At 50.1% G+C, this 20,132-nt stretch overlaps 1 protein-coding gene across 1 annotated transcript; it reads left to right on the top strand.

The window, feature by feature from the left end:
• The first annotated feature begins 2,214 nt into the window (after window positions 1-2,214).
• Window positions 2,215-19,707, top strand: Cib2 (calcium and integrin binding family member 2). Its single transcript, XM_038324173.1, has 6 exons — window positions 2,215-2,395; window positions 7,587-7,621; window positions 14,195-14,306; window positions 15,658-15,805; window positions 18,462-18,657; window positions 19,042-19,707. Exons 1-6 carry the CDS (start codon window positions 2,345-2,347, stop codon window positions 19,061-19,063), a joined length of 564 nt encoding a protein of 187 aa, XP_038180101.1. The 5' UTR covers window positions 2,215-2,344; the 3' UTR covers window positions 19,064-19,707.
• Window positions 19,708-20,132: the final 425 nt, after the last annotated feature.

The raw sequence follows: 20,132 nt of genomic DNA, 5'->3' as shown, positions 1-20,132 counted from the left end.
TTTTTTTAGGTTTTTCAAGACAGTGTTTCTCTGTATAACAGCCCTGGTTGTCCTGGAACTGACTCTGATCTACAGCTCAGAGATCTGTCTGTTTTTGCCTCCTGAGTGCTGGGATTAAAGGCATATGCCACCTGTCTCTAGGCTTTGTTTCCTTACAAGGGGTTCCATGCCCAGTTGGTTGTACAGTCAATAAATCTGTATGTTTGCCTGACCTAAATCTCCTTTTTGCCAAATTAGTGTTCAGGATCAGATTGAGATGCTAAAAGGTTTTTTTTTTTCAATGCATTTTATTAAAATCCCAAGAAAGCATCACGGTCTTTTTCACAGTTCTCCAGATCTAGTAAGTTCTTTGAATATTCTCAAGTAGAAAAACAAAAAAAAAACAAGAAACAAACCAAAAACAACAAAAACAGAAAAAAAAACCCAAAAACAAAACAAAACAAAAAAACAAGGAAACTGTCTTCCTCCCTGAGGAACCTGGAGGGCCTCAGATGCCTTACACACTTTAGGTCAAAGGTCAGGTGCTTGCCAGGCTTCAAGCCTTTACACTACCCTGTCACCTTTTCCTGATGGGGATGGAACCCAAGGTCTCCTGACCACTTTGCAAGCACTTTGCCTCTTAGCTACAACTCCCGCCCTCCAAGAGGGTTTCAGTGGTCAGGGCCTCAGACCTGCTCTTCTGCAAAGGGGTTGGCAAAGGAGAAGGGCTTGTCCAAGGTCAACATAGGTGGCAGAAGCAGGCCCTATCTAGGTCCTCTTTTAACCAGACTGGCAGAAATGAAGATACTCTAAAGAGACACTTGTTTTTGTCATGTGTTTCTTTTTTTTGTTTGTTTGTTTGTTTTTTGAGACAGGGTTTCTCTGTAGTTTTTGGTGCCTGTCCTGGAACTAGCTCTTGTAGTCCAGGCTGACCTTGAATTTACAGAGACCGCCTGCCTCTGCCTTCCGAGTACTGGGATTAAAGGCATGCGCCACCACCATGAGGCTCTAAAGAGACACTTGTGACTGCCAATCAGACTGTTAAAAAAATGAACCCCAGGGCTGGAGAGATGGCTCAGAGGTTAAGAGCATTGCCTGCTCTTCCAAAGGTCCTGACTTCAATTCCCAGCAACCACATGGTGGTTCACAACTATCTGTAGTGGGTCTGGTGCTCTCTTCTGGCCTGCAGGCACAGACACAGACAGAATATTGTATACATAATAAATAAATAAATATTAAAAAAATGGACCCCAAAGAAATGGAGACTTCCACAGAAATCTCATCCTGGGAGAAGGAAAATGCACCAGCAAGAGAGGGCTTTGTTTTTTAGAAAGGGATTTCTTTTTTTCTTTTTTAGTTTTTTTTTTTTTTTTTTTTTTTTTTTGAGTTAATGTCTTATTGTATAGACCTGGTTAGCTTAGAACTCACTATGTAGACCAGGCTGGACTTGAACTCACAATGATCCATCTTAGAACTCACTATGTAGACCAGGCTGGACGTGAACTCACAATGATCCACCTACCTCTTTTTCCTGGAAAGAGTTTTAAAACAATGTTGGGTCAGTGGTGGGCACACCTTGGCCAGGACTGTTTAGATATGCACATCCTTAGCCCTCTAGTTTTTGATCTTAGTTTAGGATTCTGAAGGCAGACTTGGGTTCGCTGGACCTCTTTGTCCCTCTTCCCAATGCGACCACATTGAAGAAAATTTCCTTTTTCTGCTTTTAACCTTTAATTTGGTTCTTTCAGTTGGTTTGTTGAGGACAGACGTGACTTGGGAAGTAGGCTGTGACCTCGCCAAACTCAATAACACTCTCATTCTCAATCTAGGACCACACACTCCATCAGAGACCCCAGGATTGAGCCAATTCTATCACACTGCTCCATGGGATTTTCCTGCCCACGCTGTTCTCAGGCATGACCCTGCCGGTCAGAAGTGCTGGGTGGTCAGGAGTCAGGCAGCCCTCCGAGGCCACCGCTTGGTGATCCCAGTGCACTGCAGTAGCATAGACTGACTGTCCCCGGGGAGAAGTCACCTCCCTGCTCCGTCTAGACTAGCCTAAGGCCCCGCCTCCTCCCCCGCCAGGTTCTCCTCCGCCCCAGGCTCGCCTATGGTTCCGCCACGCCACGCCTCTGGCCCCGCCCTAACCCGAGGCCCGCCCCCACAAGGCCCCGCCTTGCCTCCCAGCCCCCGCGTCCCTCCCACTGAACTGCGGGACTGAGCCAAGCGGGCCAGCGACGCTGCCCGCCGCCAGGCTGGCAAGGGCCGCGGGCGCCGTGCTCGGGGCTCCAGAAGCCGCCGATGGGAAGCGGCGCTCAAAAGGGCGAGAGACGACGCCGCGGCCACCGATAACGCCGCGGCCACCATGGGGAACAAGCAGACCATCTTCACTGAAGAGCAGCTGGACAACTACCAGGTGAGCCAGGCGCGTCGCGGCCCCTGTAGTCCTTCCCCGAGGCCTCGCGAAAGCGGAGTCACTAAGGTTCAAACCGTGCCGCTGCCTTCGGCGCGCAGCGTCACCTTGGGTGGATGACTTCCTCGCGATGAGCCTCAGTTTCCCAGGCCGGGAAATGAGAGCATTCCAATTAGAGGAGTCTGTTAAATGCGCCTCACCCCACTTTTCTCCCTCATTAACCTTATCTCCTGCCCTCTCAGGCTGGACTCAAACGATTCTTCCCAGCAAACGGGGCATGACCCCCATTCTAGAAAGGTTTTGGAGTAGGGGAAGGACAAGAGGCCCCAAATGCAGTTACAGGTTGGGGTGTGTTGTTTATCTGTTGGGGTTTTCCTATGGCTCTAGCATGGAAATAACTGGAGGAAGGAATCTACATAGCCGCATCTCTCAACTTACTTTGTGCTCCCAGTAGCCACTCTTACCCCAGATTCTGCCAGGTTCAGAGCTAGTTATTCATATGGGTGATCCCAAAGCCCCAGCCGCATGAAGACTTTTCTTTGGTATAGAAAAAAAGCTTATCCCCTGACTGGTCCAGAATCTTGACGGCCTGCCTAGTTCACCTCTGCTGCGGTAGTCTTCCCCGTGTCCACATCCTGAACCCTGTTCTCCATCTACCTTAGTCAGTTTCCCCACTTGCCAGGTTCAGACAGTTTCTTCTGCATGGGATGCCTTTCTCACGTCTCTAAGTAGTGCCTCCCATCTTTCCAGGCCCCACTGTGAAGTCTCTGTCTACTCTAAACAGATTGGGTAGGACTGTTTCCTCATGGATATTCATTCCTACCTTAGATGTCTATAACTGTCATGAATATTCAATTAGTAAGAAGAGCTTACCTCCAGTGCCACCCAAGTGATAGACTATGTATTGAAGAAGAGCCCTACTGGACAGGAGAGGACAATAGGAAGGGAACTCTCTCTTTGACTGGAAGGTTCAGAAGCGTGCAGAGCCTGAACAGGGCCTTGGGAAATGAGGATTTTGCCCAGCAAGTTCTAGAGGCATCGTTCTAGGTAAATGCAGGCAAGCAGCTGAAACCAGAAAAGGGTAGCCTGGTGATGGTGGGGAGCCTGCATCTCCACTCAGACCAGCCTGGCATTGGGTTACTAGTCAGACCCTGTCCAGGGTTGAGTTCTGATCCTTCCCTAGACTCTGCCAGAGAAACGAGAGTCATGAAACACGAGAGCCCCACATCTCCTTGCCTCTGGCTCTCTAGGATAGCCAACCAGGGCTGGGTAGGGGCACCGGAGTTTCAGTCCACTTCCACGTAACTCTGGGTTTCCTGGAACTTCATAGCCGCACCATCCTCCCTTTCCCAAGCAAGATGCCGTATTTTCTGCTCTTCAGATGCCCTTGATTCCCAGAGTTTAGCTCCCTTATGTGTACGGCACCCCCTATCCCCCTGCCCCGGCACACACACATAAGGCCCACTGCCCTCCCCAGAACCCACTGCACGCCTGCGGCCACTCCAGCTCTTTGCTGTCCTTCAGCCTGTGTTTTCAATTAAGAACAAGCCCTGTGACTCCGCCTGCTTTGCCTCTCACCTTGAGATCCCCTGCTCCATCTCGAGAACTAGATCCTGGCCAGCCCTCGGACATCTCCTGGAGACTGAGGTCTAGCTGGAGCTTCCTCCCCCACCTTGGGTCCTTGACTCCAGCCACAGTCCCTGTCTTTTGTCCCTCTTTTCTTCTTTCTCTCCTCTGTCGTCCCCCACTTTCTTCTCCCTCCTCCCTTCATCTTTCTTTCAAGAGACAACATAGACCTCACTATGAAAATCATGGACAGAGAGTTGGATTGGCTCTTTCCTAGCTGGGCCCCTATAGGAAACCCTAAGAAGCCATTCAATGGACCTGGATGAATGTTTGAACATAAACATTATGTCCAGCTCTAGCAGGGAACTTTCTAAAACACAGGTATAGCCACCTCTCTCCAGGTAATTCTGGTGACTTGGGATGATGAACAGAGTCGGAATAGGGCTCAGCCTAGCCAGCTCTGGGTTCAGCTGGTCTCCAGCCTCATTTCTTACTTTAGCCTCAGGCAGTCTGCAGGGCTTCAAGTCAAGCTGCTGGTGTCGTCCTAGCTCCTCACCAGTAGCCTCACATCTTCAGGGAGGTTTCCTTGACCTCACCCTGGTCCATTCACCTGGGAGTGCTCAACAGGCCTATGACACATGTACCTCTCCAGTCCTTTCTCTGGCCCCTGAATAGTTCCTACTGGGTAATGTTGCTGTCTACACCTTGTCTAGGCACAGACGTGGCTTAGGGAGGAAGAAAGGAAGGAAGGAAGGAAGGAAGGAAGGAAGGAAGGAAGGAACAAATACAGATACAACAAACATTTCTAGGAGGGCAAAAAACTCCACATAGGGATTCTGAAGTCCTGGGTTCAAGTTGTAGTTGGACAGCTGAGGCTTTGGGAGCGAAGAAGTTGGTGTTCTCTTCTGGTGGGAATCCTTACTAATCCAACTATGCTTATGTCACAGGGTCGTTATGGGGATCAACTAAGGTCATTCTGGAGCCTGACCTCCAGCCGTGTGGTGATTGGTAGGACTCTTCCCAGGCTGAGCTGGCAGAGTCAGAGAAGAGCAACCTCTCCTTCGGATGGGACAGATAGCGTCTTTGCTCCTGACCACTACTGTAGGCAGGCCAGGTAGATAGGAAGCAGATGCAGGACAGCTCTTGAGTAGAGAAGGGAGGAGGAGGGGGTTGGAAGTGCTGGAGAGAAGGGGATAGGTGGCACATACGTTTGGAGGCAAAATTAAGTCTTGATGGAGTTGACTTCCAGGCTTCTACTAGTAACTACAGATGCCAGCCTGGCCTGCTAGGTGCTTCCAGAATCCTAAGACTTTAGTTATCCCAGTCCAGGCCCCCAAAACACAGTTTTCAGATCTGTAAAATAGGGAGATGATGGTTGTCCCAGGGTAGTGCTAGAGATGAGATGAAATTGGCCATTTAGAGTCCCTCATGCAAGGTACCTGGTAACTGTGTGCGGGCTGTGAGGTGGTTCTCAGCCTGGGCTATATTTTAGAATCACTGAGTGGCTAGGGATAAATGGGAGCCCTGGGGGGATTGGATCTAGGCTTTCTGTACACTGGCCTCTACCATCGATCTATACCCCCACCCCTGGTCCTCTTTTCACTTTTAGCACCTTTGGACACTAAGTTGCCCCAGGCTGGTCTTAAAACTTACTGTGTAGTCCAGGCAGGTCTTGAGCTTGTGGTCCTCCTTTCTTAGCCTTCTAAGTAGTATTACAGGCCTGTTTGGAAGGATCAAGTGGCTCGGAAGATTACTGAAGCCTGGGAGGACCCAGGGACTTCCCGTTTCCTTGGTCTGAGCGGTGGCGAGGTCCAGGTATTTTAAACTGCTCCCAGGTGGCACTATTCTGGTAAAGAATTCTCTTGCTAGTAAGATCATTACCACTGGGAGGGCTTTTTGAGTACACTTTACCACCCACGGTTTTTGACTCAGGAGTTTGGCCCAAGCATCTAGAGTTCTACCATATTCCCAGGAGGCTACTGCCAGGGCACCGTTCCTTAAAGATCAGTGCCAGGAAGGTGAATCTAATTGTGCTAAGGCGGCCAGGATGCATGGAAACTTTCACACTTTCTGCCAGCAGTGCTCTTGAAGGGTCTGTATATTTTCTTTCTGACTTGGGGTATATGTAGGAGGCACAGAGATGGGGGCCAGGACTCCTTCTCCCCTCTTCTAGTTCTGCGACAAGTTAGTTAGCTAGCAGAGCCCTGGCCCTTCAGAAGGCAGAGCTTGTCCTTTAGATAGGGCATCTGTTCCTGAAGGCTCAGCTTGGTTGTCTGTGCTGCCTGCTCCTGGTCTCTGAGAATAGCCAAGGGACCAGCCCATGAACCCTCAGCCTGCCTGAGTCTTGGTCCTGCTCGACAGGGAGTTTTCTGACTGCATGGGGCTGCTGCTTCCCAGCCTGAGCCTTTCCTGACCCCTACAGAGGTGCCATTGCCAAAAGCAAAGTTGAGCCCTCCAGGGGAAACCCCCGAGTTTCCAAGATGGGCACGGCAGCGTAGAATCCTCCGTCTGTCTCCTAGTAGACAGCAGGTGGCACAGAAAGAGATTCGCTGGGCTTCATGGGAACCTGGAAGTTCCACCCACCTTCCTCTTTGCCTGTACATAGGCAGCAAGGAAAATCGCAGCTGTCGTTCACAGAGTGTGGACATCCTCTTTGGCCCACCACAGTGTGCAGTCCAAGCAGCCTGTGTCTAGCCACTCCAGGCCTTCCAGAGCCAGCCTGGCTGTCAGTATGCCTGGGCTGTGTCCATTCGCCCCCTCATCAGCGCAGCTCTGCTTAGCATAAGGCCCCAGGAGGCCCTGTGGGCTCTGGGCTCTGCTGAGTCTGAGGCCTTCTTCCTTCATGCTACAGCAGTGGGCAGAGGCAGAGGAGGCAGCCAGCAGGAGATAATTGGAAAAGCCCGGCATTGGTGGGCATTTTAAGTCCTTTTGGGTCACTTTCACTTCCTGTCACCTAGGCCTGGCGTAGGAAAAATCATGTGAGACTCTCATCCAGACAGTCAGGTCCCTAAAGAGTCCAGATGCGACTTTCCCATCCCCTGCTTCTGGGGTCTACCCCTCACACTTCAAGGCCTCCATTTCTCTAAAGCCTCCTCAGTGTGATGTCCCTTGTTCCTTCAGCCTGAGGACACCGTATATCTGAAACTGTCAGCCTCCAAACCCAGGACTGCTGCCCATGGCGACCCAGGCTGTTCACTTTATACTGCCTGCCCATGTGAGGCCCTGTTTGCGGTGCCTATGGAGGTGTGCCAAGGCATCCCGTCGATCCACTCTTGAGTGGTCTCTAGAATTGTCTCTGGCTACCTCTCTGCTCTCCCACACTGTAACCACTGACCTTCAAATCTACTGTGGCCACCTGTGACTCCATGTTCCTTTTTGCTGAGCACCCACAAATGTGCCACCCAGCCCTACTCCCCACCTATATATTTCTATTCTGGGCCCAGTTGGTGTGGGCAGAGGGTGGATCAAAAGCTTCTGGAGGCATCGTCTGGATCTACTAGAATTAGCTGTCGCCTCTGAAGAGGGCCAAGAATGGAGTAGTAAACACTCTTCTTCCTTGCAGGGCTGTTGGGTGGGACCCTGTAGCTGTAAGGTTCTAAGGGCCCACCATGTGTGTTTTCCTCCACAGGACTGCACTTTCTTCAATAAGAAGGACATCCTCAAGTAAGTGTGGCTTCTTGTCTACATCCCTGGGGACTAGGACTGTGGTAAGGGTGGGGCTGGGGACTCCCCTCCCGGGGAGGGGGGGAGCTGAGCGGGAGTTGAGGAAGAGTGTGGGACCTGAGTTCAGGTAGGCCTCAGGCATACATCAGGGCTACCATTTAGATTGAGGAGGTCTCACTGCTCCCTGGGCACGTATCCTTCTCCTGGGAATGGGGCATCGGCCACATTCTGAACTCTGAGATAAAGTGTTTGAGACACAGTCTCATTCACTCCTCACTAGGACCTTGTAACAGAATCCTGCTCACCCCCTTTACATACGGGACTTTGAAACTTGACCCGAGTCACAAAGCCAGGGTCTGAAGAAGTGGCCTTCTAACTCCAGGTCCCTGGCTATTTTTTTTCCTTTTGGGGTCTGCTACCACAGGGGACCCCTTTGTCTTTTAAGATAGGTGCTCTAATACTCCTCTGTCTCAATGGCTGCCATTCTTGGGATGTCCTGCCATTCTTGGGATGTCCAAAAGCCAAAGACATGCCTACCAGTCCTGAGCTGCTTACCAGGGGTCTCCATGACAGCCCTTCTCCCTGTGGGTTAAGGAGGGGGTCCCGGACAGGAGAGACAGCAGCGTTGGCAGTCTCAAACCAGTGAGCAGGCATTACAGGATGCTAGGAAACCTGCCGCCCTCACCGGCCCCCTCTACCTAGGCTATCCAGTGTCACTAAAAGCCAGCAAAGTCTCAGGATCAGCTTCCCTGGAGATCGATGCTCAGGCTGGGGCTAGAGTCTGTTGTGGCCTCCCCAGAGAGCTGTGCTGTCATTTGTCGTTACCCTGACTGACCACTCTGTGTGGACAGTGTTCCTCCTCCAGCCTACCATCTTGTCTTGTTACTTGAGTGGGCAGAGGATACCCTATTTTCACTTCCTGGGGGAGTGCAGAGCCCCCCAGACTTGGTCGTAGGCCTGGCTGTCCTTTCACATTCACAACATTGGGGTCCTATGGCCTCGGTGAAGTTTGGTCCCCCAGAACCTCACTTTCTGGGCTGCTGGTACCACTATCAAGGGGCAGTAATCCAAGGTGTGTCAGCTGACCCCTGGAACTAGCCTGTCGTGAAGCTTTCTGGGGCTGACTCTGACTTCCAGAGTTGTTGGCACACGTCCTCTTTTCTGTCTTACTGTATTAACCCTCTGTTATGTGTACTCCAACCTCCTTAGCATCTCTTCCTGCTGGATGCGGAGTCTGTATTCTGAGGCTCACACTGTTTCTATTCTGGTCTAATTCCTTTCCACCCCAGCACTTACAATGTTCTTAAGTCAGCCCAAGCTCTGTAATGAGGCTTGGCAGCTGGCTTCCCCAGAGAATTCAGGTGTGGTGCCTGTTAGCAACCAGCGAGTGTGTAAGGGGTGTGGTAAGGGAAGGAGGACTGGCCACAGGAGGGCAGTCCGGGCTGGCAAAACACAGAGACAAAGGCACAGGCTTGCGTCCCCTTCTATCCTCTACCATGCACTAATCCTGTTGGGTTCAGCAGGGTCTTAGGGAAGAATGGCTTAAGACCAGGCCAAGAGTTAGAGCTGGTCTGACGGACCTTTGGGGGTGTCTCTGGCCCATTGGCAAATGAAGGGTTCTTGGGCAAAGGTTCCTGGTTCTCCACGACCTTAGCTTCTTAATCTCCACACAAGAGAAAAGAGCAAACATCAGGTCCCCTTATGGGCAAAGGAACCTGCCAGGAAGCTGGACACCCTGCCTTAGCCGTTGCCTGTCTTGTTTTGAGGTGACACCTCCAGCAGAGGCTCATGTCACTGATCCCCATAGCCTTACCAGGTCAGTCTCTCTTCACAGCTCACATCTCAGTGAAGCCCCAAGAGGGCAAGGATCAAGGACCACCCAGCTGTGTACAGCAGGCCAGTGGCAGAGCGCGGTTGGCCAGACCCTGCCTCCGCTGGCCTGCCCTCCCCTCCCAGGGCTTGGATGAAGCCTCCTCCTTTTCCGCCCCCAGCTGCCTGTTTATTCGGTAAGCTGCACCCTGAGTACTGACCAGATGGCAGGGAGGAAACCTGAGCAGGAGGTTCCTCTGTCAGTGGTTTGGATTACAGATAACCATGATCAGGCTCAACTGCTCCCTCTGCCAATAATCCCAGTGGATCCTGTTACTCTCTACACACAACTCTTCCCTGCCAGCACTGAGGTGATGGGCAGCCTACCCCACCCATCTTCCCACCCCCTTCAGCATCCATGCTTCCTGTGGGCCAGAGCTTAGATCTTCCATTGTCCTCAATCACACTTTGTTCCTGAACAAGTGGACAGGAGTCCTTGTCCCCTCAAAGACAAGCTTGTCCGGTTGACACCCCAAGGCACCTGCCAAGTGATTACTTTATTGTATTCCTTATTTCCTCAACCTTTTAAACATTTCTGTAATCTATTTTAATTACTTTTTATTTATTTTTCCTATTATACATGAGGAGTCTGAAACTTAACTGCCTGCAGGGTCCAACCTGCACCATGAGCAAAGGAAGAGGGCCAGTCTCTGGATCATTTCTAAGGAAATAGCTGCTCTAAGCCCCAGCAGGACCAGCAAACAGATGTACAGTGTACAAATCTTTCAATTTGTAAATGTTGGCAAATAAATTTGAAAATTTAATTTAATCCTTTCTTTTCTAAAAATTTAATGTATTTAAAACCCCATGTGGAAGCCAGGCATTCATGTGGGCTATCAATGTCTGACTTTTCAGAAGAATTGGTCTTTCTCCCAATGATTTCAAATGTTGTGTATCGTAGATTACATTTCATTAATATTTGGGTTCCACTCTTCTCTGAGTCTGAGGTGATGGGCAGCCTACCCCACCCATCTTCCCACCCCCTTCAGCGTCCATGCTTCCTGTGGGCCAGAGCTTAGATCTTCCATTGTCCTCAATCACACTTTGTTCCTGAACAAGTGGACAGGAGTCCTTGTCCCCTCAAAGACAAGCTTGTCCAGTTGACACCCCAAGGCACCTGCCAAGTGATTACTTTATTGTATTCCTTATTTCCTCAACCTTTTAAACATTTCTGTAATCTATTTTAATTACTTTTTATTTATTTTTCCTATTATACATGAGGAGTCTGAAACTTAACTGCCTGCAGGGTCCAACCTGCACCATGAGCAAAGGAATTTGCCCAAATATTAATGAAATGTAATCTACGATACACAACATTTGAAATCATTGGGAGAAAGACCAATTCTTCTGAAAATGGCACCAATGTCTGTTCTTTATGTTCTTTTAGGGGGGCAGGGCAGGAGGTAGGAAGTTAAGACAGATCTGGCTATGTAGGGCTGGCTGGCTTCCAACTTTCACTGTTTGTTCTGGTGTTTCCTTTTGGGTCGTGGGATGAAGGGTTGGCTTTTACCTCTCCCTCTTCTCCTCCCCTCCCCTCCCCTCCCCTCCCTCCCTCCCCCCTCTCTCTGTCTCTCTGTCTCTCTGTCTTTTTATTGTTATTATTTTGGTTTTGGGTGTTTGGTTGGAGTTTGTCCTTGTTGTTGTTGGTTGGTTAGCTGGATCTTGGTTTTTGAGACAGGGTCACCCTGTATAGCTCAGGCTGGCCTCGAACTCAGACTCCTCCTCCTGCTTCAGCCTCCTTAGTGGTGGGAGGCTCTATTAACTTCCTAAAGTCACCCCGGTGGCTTTTACATTTGGTTCCTTGCAGCTAGAGTGGCACAGTTGTCATTTCTGGTCCTGGCTATTACGAGAGCACATATACAAATCTTTTTTAATTCAGTGGGGGAAGGGGTGACCGAGATGTAGATCTTTCTCTTTCTTCCTCTCTCCTTCCCTCTTTCCCTTTCTTCCTTCCTTCGTTCCTCCCTTCCCTTCCCTTCCCTTCCCTTCCCTTCCCTTCCCTTCCCTTCCCCTCCTCTCCCCTCCCCTCCCCCTCACCTTCCTTCCTTCCTTCCTGTTTTCCTTTCTTTCTTTCTTTCTTTCTTTCTTTCTTTCTTTCTTTCTTTCTTTCTTTCTTTCGGTGATTTTCTTCACATAGTGATTTGGGAGTTCCTTAAAAATTTCCATCATCATTTTGGTTGTTTTACTTTTTACTTTTTAAGTTTTTAAAAGATTTATTTTATGTGAATTAAGTACTTTGTCTACATGTATGTATATGTAGCACATGGCTGCCTGGTGCCTGCAGGTATCAAAAGAGGGTGTTGGATCTCTGGAGCTGGAATCACAGGTGGTTGTGAGCCCCAGTGTGGGTGCTGAGAACTGAACCCCAGGTCCTCTGCAAAAGCAACAAGTGCTCTTAACTTCCAAATCATCTCTCCAGCCCTGATTTATTTTATTTTTAATTATGTATATTTGTGTGTGTGTGTGTGTGTGTGTGTGTAAGTACATGCCATGGGTGTATGCCCGAGGAGGCTAGAGGTGTCAGATCCCCCTGTAGCTGAAGTCACAGGCGGTCATGAGCTGCCTCTTGTGTGTGCTGCCACGCTAACTCAGATCCCATGGAAGCAACACATCCTCTTGGCCTCAGGGTCATCTCTCCAACCCCTAGTTGTTTTTTATAACAGATCTGTATACCAGGGCAGAACCTGGCTTTTCTTTTCGGAAAATGCTCCCCACCCTTTGGGAGTATCCATAGCCAGATCCCACACTCACCTCTTCTGAGGAGTGTCTGGCAGACAGACAAGAGTGTAGAAATAGCTACAGTTTGACTCTAGGTGGTTTGTGTACATATGTATACTTGAGTGTGCATGGGTACACGTTTTTTGTTTGTTTGCTTCTTTGTTTTGAGACAGGGTTTCTCTGTGTAGCCCTGACTGTCCTGGAACTCGCCTGTAGACCAGGCTGGCCTCAAATTCAGAGATTTACCCGCCTCTGCCTCCTGAGTGCTAGAATTAAAGGTGTGTGCCAACACTGCCCAGCTGCATGGGTGCACATGTATGTGTGGGTGCATCTGTGTGTGCATGCATGTGGAGCCCAGAAAACAACCTCAGGTGTTATTCTTCAAACACATCCACCTTTGTTTTGAGACAGAGTTTCTCATTGGCCTGGAGCTTCCCAAGTGGACTGGGCTGGCTGGCTAGTTCTCAGCGATCTGCTTGTCTTCTACTCTCTAGCATTGGGATTACAGGTGTATTTGCCAGGGATGGAGAGCTGCCTCAGAGGTTAAGAGCGCTTACTGTTTTGACAGAAGACCCAAGTGCAGTTTCCAGTGCCCCCATAGTGGCTCGCAGCCATCCTTAAGCATGCATGTGATATACATACATAAATGTAGGCAAAACATTCATACACAAAGATAGAATAAATGAATATTTAAAAACTTAAATTAGCAAAATGTTAAGATTTTTAAAAAAAATCCAATTTTTTTTTGGTCACCATGCCTGACCTTTTCTTTTTTAAGATTTATTTATTTGGGGGCTGGAGAGATGGCTCAGTGGTTAAGAGCATTGCCTGCTCTTCCAAAGGTCCTGAGTTCAATTCCCGGCAACCACATGGTGGCTCACAACCATCTGTAATGAGGTCTGGTACTCTCATTTGGCCTGTAGACAGACAAAATATTGTATGCATAATAAATACATATTTAAAAAAAGATATTCAAACTTATTTTTTTTTAAAAAAAAGATTTATTTATTTATTATATACACCGTGTTCTGCCTGCATGTATGCTTGCAGGCCAGAAGAGGGCACCAGATCTCATTATAGATGATTGTGAGCCACTGTATGGTTGCTGTGGCTTGTGTGTCAAGGATAGTCTCTTTGGCCTACCAGATAGTTTTATAAGTATTGACCTTGAAGTTCTAGTTTGTGGCTTCAGACAAATCTCTCAGTGTTCAGTTTGCTTAGCTACAGACTGAGGTCATGGGTCGTCTGCACAGTGATGGGCAGGAGATTAAAGTGATGTATGTCAAGCACAGTGCCTGGAGGATAAAAAACTTCTTTTAGAAAAGTACATTTATTTATGCACTCACGTGTGTATGTGTATGTGTGTGTGAGAGAGAGAGAGAGAGAGAGAGGGGGGGGAGAGAGAGAGAGAGAGAGAGAGAGAGAGAGAGAGAGAGAGAGAGAGAGAGGAGAGAGAGATTGTGCATGTAGAGGTCATAGGACATCTTGTGGGGGTTGGTTCTTCCCTTCCACCATGTGCATCAGGAATCAAACTCAAGCTGTATGGTGACAGAAAGCACCTTAACCTGATGAGGCATCTTGCAAGCACATCATAGAAGACTTAAGAGAGACCAAGTCAGGACAGGTAGGGGGGTGGGAGGGAGGGGAGAGGTGGAGAGAGACAAGAAAGAGGGAGGTGGGAGACAGTTGCCCAGCTGGGGAGTGAGGAGGAAGTACTACTATAGGGGAGATAGTGGTGGTTCACGTATGCATGTGTTGGAAACAAAACAAGTAGGGCACAAGCACAGCTGGGTCAGTAGCACAGGGATTTGGGCAGGACCTGCTTGCTCTCCAAGCTGTGCCCATTGTGAGCAGAGCAGACAGCTTCCTATTGGCCCCTCATTTTGTCCTGGATGAGGACAGTTATTTCAAGCCTAGACCGGATGGCACTGGGTCACTGGGGCTTTGGGCTGACAGCCTCTAGTGCTTTCCCTGTTTCTCTCAAAGGCTCCACGCGCGGTTCTATGAGCTGGCCCCCAACCTCGTCCCGATGGACTACAGGAAGAGTCCCATCGTCCATGTGCCCATGAGCCTCATCATCCAGATGCCGGAGCTCAGGGTATGTGAGAGGCCCCTGCTGGGGGGTTGGAGCATGGGAAATCCACGCCCAGGCAGGGAGTAGAGGCCTGGATCCAGACTGAAGCCTGGCTCTACCCACTGTGAATGTGTTGCCCCGAGTGGACTGCTGATGCTCTTTGTGCCTCAGTTTCCCAATATGTACTTTGCATAAATTATGTAAATTTTGCAGAAATTTGCACTTTGCATGAATTATGGAAGCAGGTGAGGGCTTGTAAGTGTACTGTAGATTTGTGGCTGCCCACTGCCCAGCCATTGGCCCACAGCCGTCTGCATGTCCTATGTGGAGTGGCCTGGGCTATACGTGGCAGCCCTTGGTCTGCTCTTTCAGGTCATTTTTCTCTCTTCTCCTTGCTTGGTCATGGATTCTTGGTCATCTCTAGTGGCACAACTCAGACTCATACTTCGTGGGAGTCTTTTTAGAATGCTTATTTGGATTGGGGCCATGTGGGGTAGGCTCGGCCAGCTCCCAGGGAGGCTATCACACAGGTCTTCAGGCCACCTACACATTGAAGGTTTCTGGCTTTCTTCACACGGGATATAGAAAGGACACTCCCACAGCACTGGGCCTAATTCCACAGGCTATAGGACTTGGCCGGCCTAGGATGGATGACTTAAGGTAGGGTAAGAGAACTGCATGGTGTCCCTTGGGCCTGCATCCCAACTCTGTCCTGAGAGGTGATGAGCACAGGCTTGGCCCTGGAAAGCCCTGCCTGTCCGTGAGGGAGTGGGAGACCAGGCTGAGTGTCATGGAGAATGTGAAGTGCTGTAGGAACTGTATTTCCAGGCCTCTGGGGCTGATCTGGGCTGAGCAGCTGTGGTGGAAGAAATGTGGGCCCTGGCTGATTGGGCATCACTGGAAGGAGTAGAGGCAGTGCTGAGAATGAGAACAAATGAGCTATGTGGCTGGCTGCATCAGCTCTACCCCTTGCTGCTTGTGTTGGTCCAATTATCTGACACGTTGGGGCCTTCCTTCCACCTCTCACCTGTCTGACCTGAATTAGCCTGATCCGAGGACTTCCTGGAGTGGTTGTCTTCTTTTGCTGGGGACACAACCCAGTTCATGGAGGAAGGAGCCTGTGTATGTGCCTCAGTTGGCATGTAGGCTCAGTTTGCGGTGTGTGTGTGTGGACCCTGTGTAGCATGAGAGCATGCTTGCTGAGTCAGGTCCTGGATCAGTGCCTTACACTAATTTGGCAACTCCTCCAACAACGTGTTAAATAGCTGAGATTATTGTCTTGCTCTGCGGCCACACATGCCTACTCTCACAGGCGGCTTTCAGACAGGTCCTCAGCCCCTGCCTTACCCTCAGTGATGGCTCTGCTTGTCTTCAGGAGAATCCCTTCAAGGAGAGGATCGTGGAGGCTTTCTCTGAGGATGGCGAGGGGAATCTCACCTTCAACGACTTTGTGGACATGTTCTCTGTGCTCTGTGAGTCGGCACCCCGAGAGCTCAAGGCAAATTATGCCTTCAAGATTTATGGTAAGGAGGGGCTGGCAGCAGGGTGGAGCTGAAGTGCTGAAGGGACCATCATGTGAGCCATTGGACCACCCAGTTATTGCTGGGTACACTGTGGCTGCCCTCTGAAGAACATCTGCCTCAAGGGCACAAATCATGCCTGAGGCACGTATTCAGAAAGAGGGAGAGACTCTTCCACCCCGGGTGGGCATAAGGGTGGGGAACAGGGACTAGAGGACCAGGGGAGATTGGTCCCTGAACACAAGAGGACAGACACCCCAACAGAGTAGACAGTAAGGCTTGACAAGATGATGAAGGTTTGGGATGTGGCGGGAGGGATCAGTGAGAGGACAGAGAAGTCAACTAAGCTGTAGGAGTCTGGGTCTAGTGCTCAGGACTAGGTCGTGCAGGTTCTGGCAGGGAAGGGCAGTGTGTTCTATAAAGATCAATGGGAAAATTTTAATTGTGAACTAAAAATGTCAGGCTGAATCTGGGGGCCAGACAGAAGGTCTTCTGGGATGAGCCATTTGGGGAGGGAAATCCACAAGAGTCCCCCTCCCAGACCAGAGGTAGGGTCTCCCCATTTCCCCACCCTGCGGACCCACTGGCCACTAGGGGGCACTAGACAGCAGACTTCTTCCATAGCTAATTGGTGGCTGCCACACTGCCTGAGTCAAATCCTTACTGAGTCAGATCACTGAGGCCCAAGGAAGAGTTTGAACTTTTACTGGACCAGATGAAAAGACTGCAAACCTCCCCGCACCTTTGAGAAGCTGGTGGATCTCAAAGCAGTGGGCCTGTCAAGGGCTGTCTATTAATTTTGTGATTACTTCTAAGGACTTTGGTTGAGACACATGGCACAACACATTGTGTTTGCATGTAAGAAAGCCGACCCTGCCTGTCCACCCTCCGTATATGTAGCTTCTCAAATCTTACCCATTATCCCTCAGTCTTGGACCCCACAGTGCTGCCCCTGGTAAAGGTTGTTGTCTTCCTACAAGAGGAAAGTGCGGAGCTCGTGGAGGTCTCAGGGTCTTACTGTTCAGTTACCCTAGGATTCTCTCTGGCCCACTATCCAGATAATGGGCTTTTCCATGGAACCTTCTGCAGGCCTTTCAGGAGCAGAGATAAATCCCACTTCATGCCCACTGTGGAGGCCTCCACAGGCAGGGACAGAGGTGGGCAGCTCAGGTTACACTGAAGGGCTTCTGTTCCAAGTCCGACTCTGGTCAGGGTTGTGACCTCAGGGAGGTCCTTGTCCCCTCCAACTCTGTTTCTTCATTGCAGAGTTCAGGCATGGTTTACGTAAATGAGGAAGAGTGACTCTCATCTTCATCACTGCCATTCACGCCAGTCTAGTGGGCAGCAGGCATTCAGTGGGAGGGACTCTCTGTCTAGATAGTGATGCTTGAAGAACTTTGAAGGCTGAGTGGGTATTTGTTGGGAAGGCATTAGAGGCCTGAAAAGTCAAGTGCACAGAGCTGGAATTTATGCTGAGAGGGTGGGAGGAGTGGTAATCACGATGAGCTTTCCCACGGCTCGGACCCACAGAACCACTGTGCTGTGCTCTGGGGACACTAGTAGCACCTTTGCCCAGGAGACCCAGCTCTACCCTTTACTCTGCATGCAAAGGCCTTCCCTGCTGTGGCCTCTCTCTAGGGCCGTGGTTCTCAACCTCCCTAATGCCGTGACCCTTTTATACAGTTCCTCATGTTGTGGTGACCCCCAACCATAAAATTATGTCATTGCTACTTCATAACTGTAATTTTGCCACCATTATGAATTGTAATGTGAATATCTGATATATGACCCCCAAAGGGGTCGTGGCCCTCAGGTTGAGAACTGCTGCTTTAGGGAGATCCTGACTTGACTTCTGTTTTTGTTTTTAATTGGCAGATTAAGTTATACATACTTACAAAATACAACATGACATATGTGTTAATTAGTCATGTGTGTCTGGAAGCCTACCAGAGGTGATGAGGTGTTATTTAGAAAGTGTGGGTCTAGCCGGGCGGCGGTGGTGCACGCCTTTAATCCCAGCACTCGGGAGGCAGAGGCAGGCGGATCTCTGTGAGTTCGAGACCAGCCTGGTCTACAAGAGCTAGTTCCAGGACAGGCTCCAAAGCCATAGAGAAACCCTGTCTCGAAAAACCAAAAAAAAAAAAAAAAAAAAAAAAAAAAAAAAAAAAAAAAAAAAAAAAAAAAAAAAAAAAAGAAAGTGTGGGTCTTAGAGTCAAATAGATCTAGTCAGAATCCTTGCTCCATCCTGATCAGAGCTCTGACTTAGACTCAGGCACTTGACCTCTCTGGGTCCTGGCTTTCTTAGCTCTGGGAGTCCACTGTGGTGTGAGCCAGGAATGCTTTTTGGCTTCAGTGGGAAGTTCTCAGGGTGCCTCGGATTTGGAACTGTTTGGGATGTGACTGTGTGCACCCTCATTGTGGGGGTTTGTGGGTTCCCCAAATGTTAACGTGTTCACTGTTTATGTTTAACGTGTGTCTTGCGTGCGAGCCTGTTGGTTTCAAGGGCCCACTACTGTCTGAGTTCATAGAGCTACTCCGGGCACTTGAGAAGGTGGTGGAGAAATCAGTGTGGTCAGCTGGGAGGGAGGGGTGATGGACAGGACCCCCTCCTCGAAGTCCCGCCTTGGCCCATCTCTGTTCACTCTACCTAACCGCACAGACTTCAACACGGACAACTTCATCTGTAAGGAAGACTTGGAGCGGACGCTGTCCCGGCTCACTAAGTCAGAGCTGGATGAGGATGAGGTGGTGCTTGTGTGTGACAAAGTCATCGAGGAAGCTGACCTGGATGGTGATGGCAAGCTGGGCTTTGCTGACTTTGAGGACATGATCGCCAAGGCCCCAGATTTTCTCAGGTGCTGTTATCTCGGGGCCTGGGCTGGGGTTGGATAGGCCAGAACTTTAGGGCATTAGGGTCACAGCTGGCTGCCTGGTCCCATGGGACCCCCGTGGGACCCCCGTGGGGAATGATATATGCAGGCCCGAAGTAGCATAACCAGACGCATAACCGCCTCTTACATAACTGTTCATACCATGAGAGGGGTCCAGACCTTCCGTGGTGCCTGGGAAGGGTCTATCTAGGCTCTGGAGGCTGGAAGCTGGACACCTGCCCCTTCTGAGCATCCTGTAATGACTTCTATGCAACGTCCCTTAAGGAGATGGCCAGGGTTAGGTGAGCCTTTCCCTGCGGAGCCTTCTGCCTGGCCCACAGCCTCTCACCCTCTCCCTTCCCTTTGCAGCACTTTCCACATCCGCATCTGAGGCCACTGCCGAGGCCGCAGGGGCCGACATCTGCCCTCTGACCTGCTGTCTCCACAGGTGTGGTTTCCAAGCACTTCAGCAAAGGAGCTGCAGCCTCTGGAGTTCTCAACCATGGACATTTCCTGTGGCCCTCTCAGCAAAAACAAAAACCAAAAACCAACCAACCAAACAAACAAAAAAACAAATAAAAAAACTTAACAGCAATGAGGTTGTGAAGAGCAGGACCCTTCGCAGGGCCCCAGTGGTTCACCCACAAGATCAACGGTCCCCCTGGGGGCCCCCTCAACTGCCCCCTCGCCCAGTCCTTTTCTCACCTAGCAGGAGGGGTGGGGCTGGATTGTCCACACGCTGGGCAGACACCCAGTCACCCAGGGCTAAGTGCAAAAACAAATGAAACAGAGCAAACAGAGACTGGGGGTTTAACAAGCTATGCAATCTTTTACTAAAGCCAAGGCTGGGCTGTCCCCCTGCCTCCCGCGCCCTGTCCTTTCTCAGTGTGAAGCTGTATAAGCAGTGGGTCCAAAGGGCTCTGCCCCTGTGTCCTGAACACTACCCTGCCCACCCTTCCCAAAGGCATGGTGTCACTGGTGTGTGCTGACCTCAGGTTTGTGAATGCCTAGGAATAAACACTTTTGTGTCCTGCACTTTCTGCGTCTGTCAGCATTAGGAATACTCAGTGCTCAATCCCAGGCAGTCCATGGAGTCAGCCTGGGGGAAGCATCGCCCTCCGTTTCAGGGGTTAACTTTGGTTTCAGGATATGGGTGAGGACTGTTTCCATTTTCCTAGTAGTAGTTACATCTGCTGACCACTGTTCCAGGCTAGCCCAATGCTCTTAAACCTTTCATACCCTCGCCCAACAGATAGGGACTGCTAGAGCCCAGAGAGAAAAGAGTATTAGCCAAGTGTCTCCCAGGAAATGGCTTTCCCCACAAATGTACACTGAGTCAGTCCTGCCCAGGGCCTGGGTGGAGGCAGGGGGAGAGGGGGTTGTGGTCTTGGTTCCTGCCTCCTGAGAGTGGAGGCAGAGTAGAGAGAAGAAAAGCAGGGCAGTTTCTCACCCTGTGGAAG

This window comes from Arvicola amphibius, chromosome 3, assembly GCF_903992535.2.
Source record: "Arvicola amphibius chromosome 3, mArvAmp1.2, whole genome shotgun sequence".
Taxonomy (NCBI): Eukaryota; Metazoa; Chordata; class Mammalia; order Rodentia; family Cricetidae; genus Arvicola; species Arvicola amphibius.
This window is presented reverse-complemented; position numbering and strand designations above follow the sequence as displayed.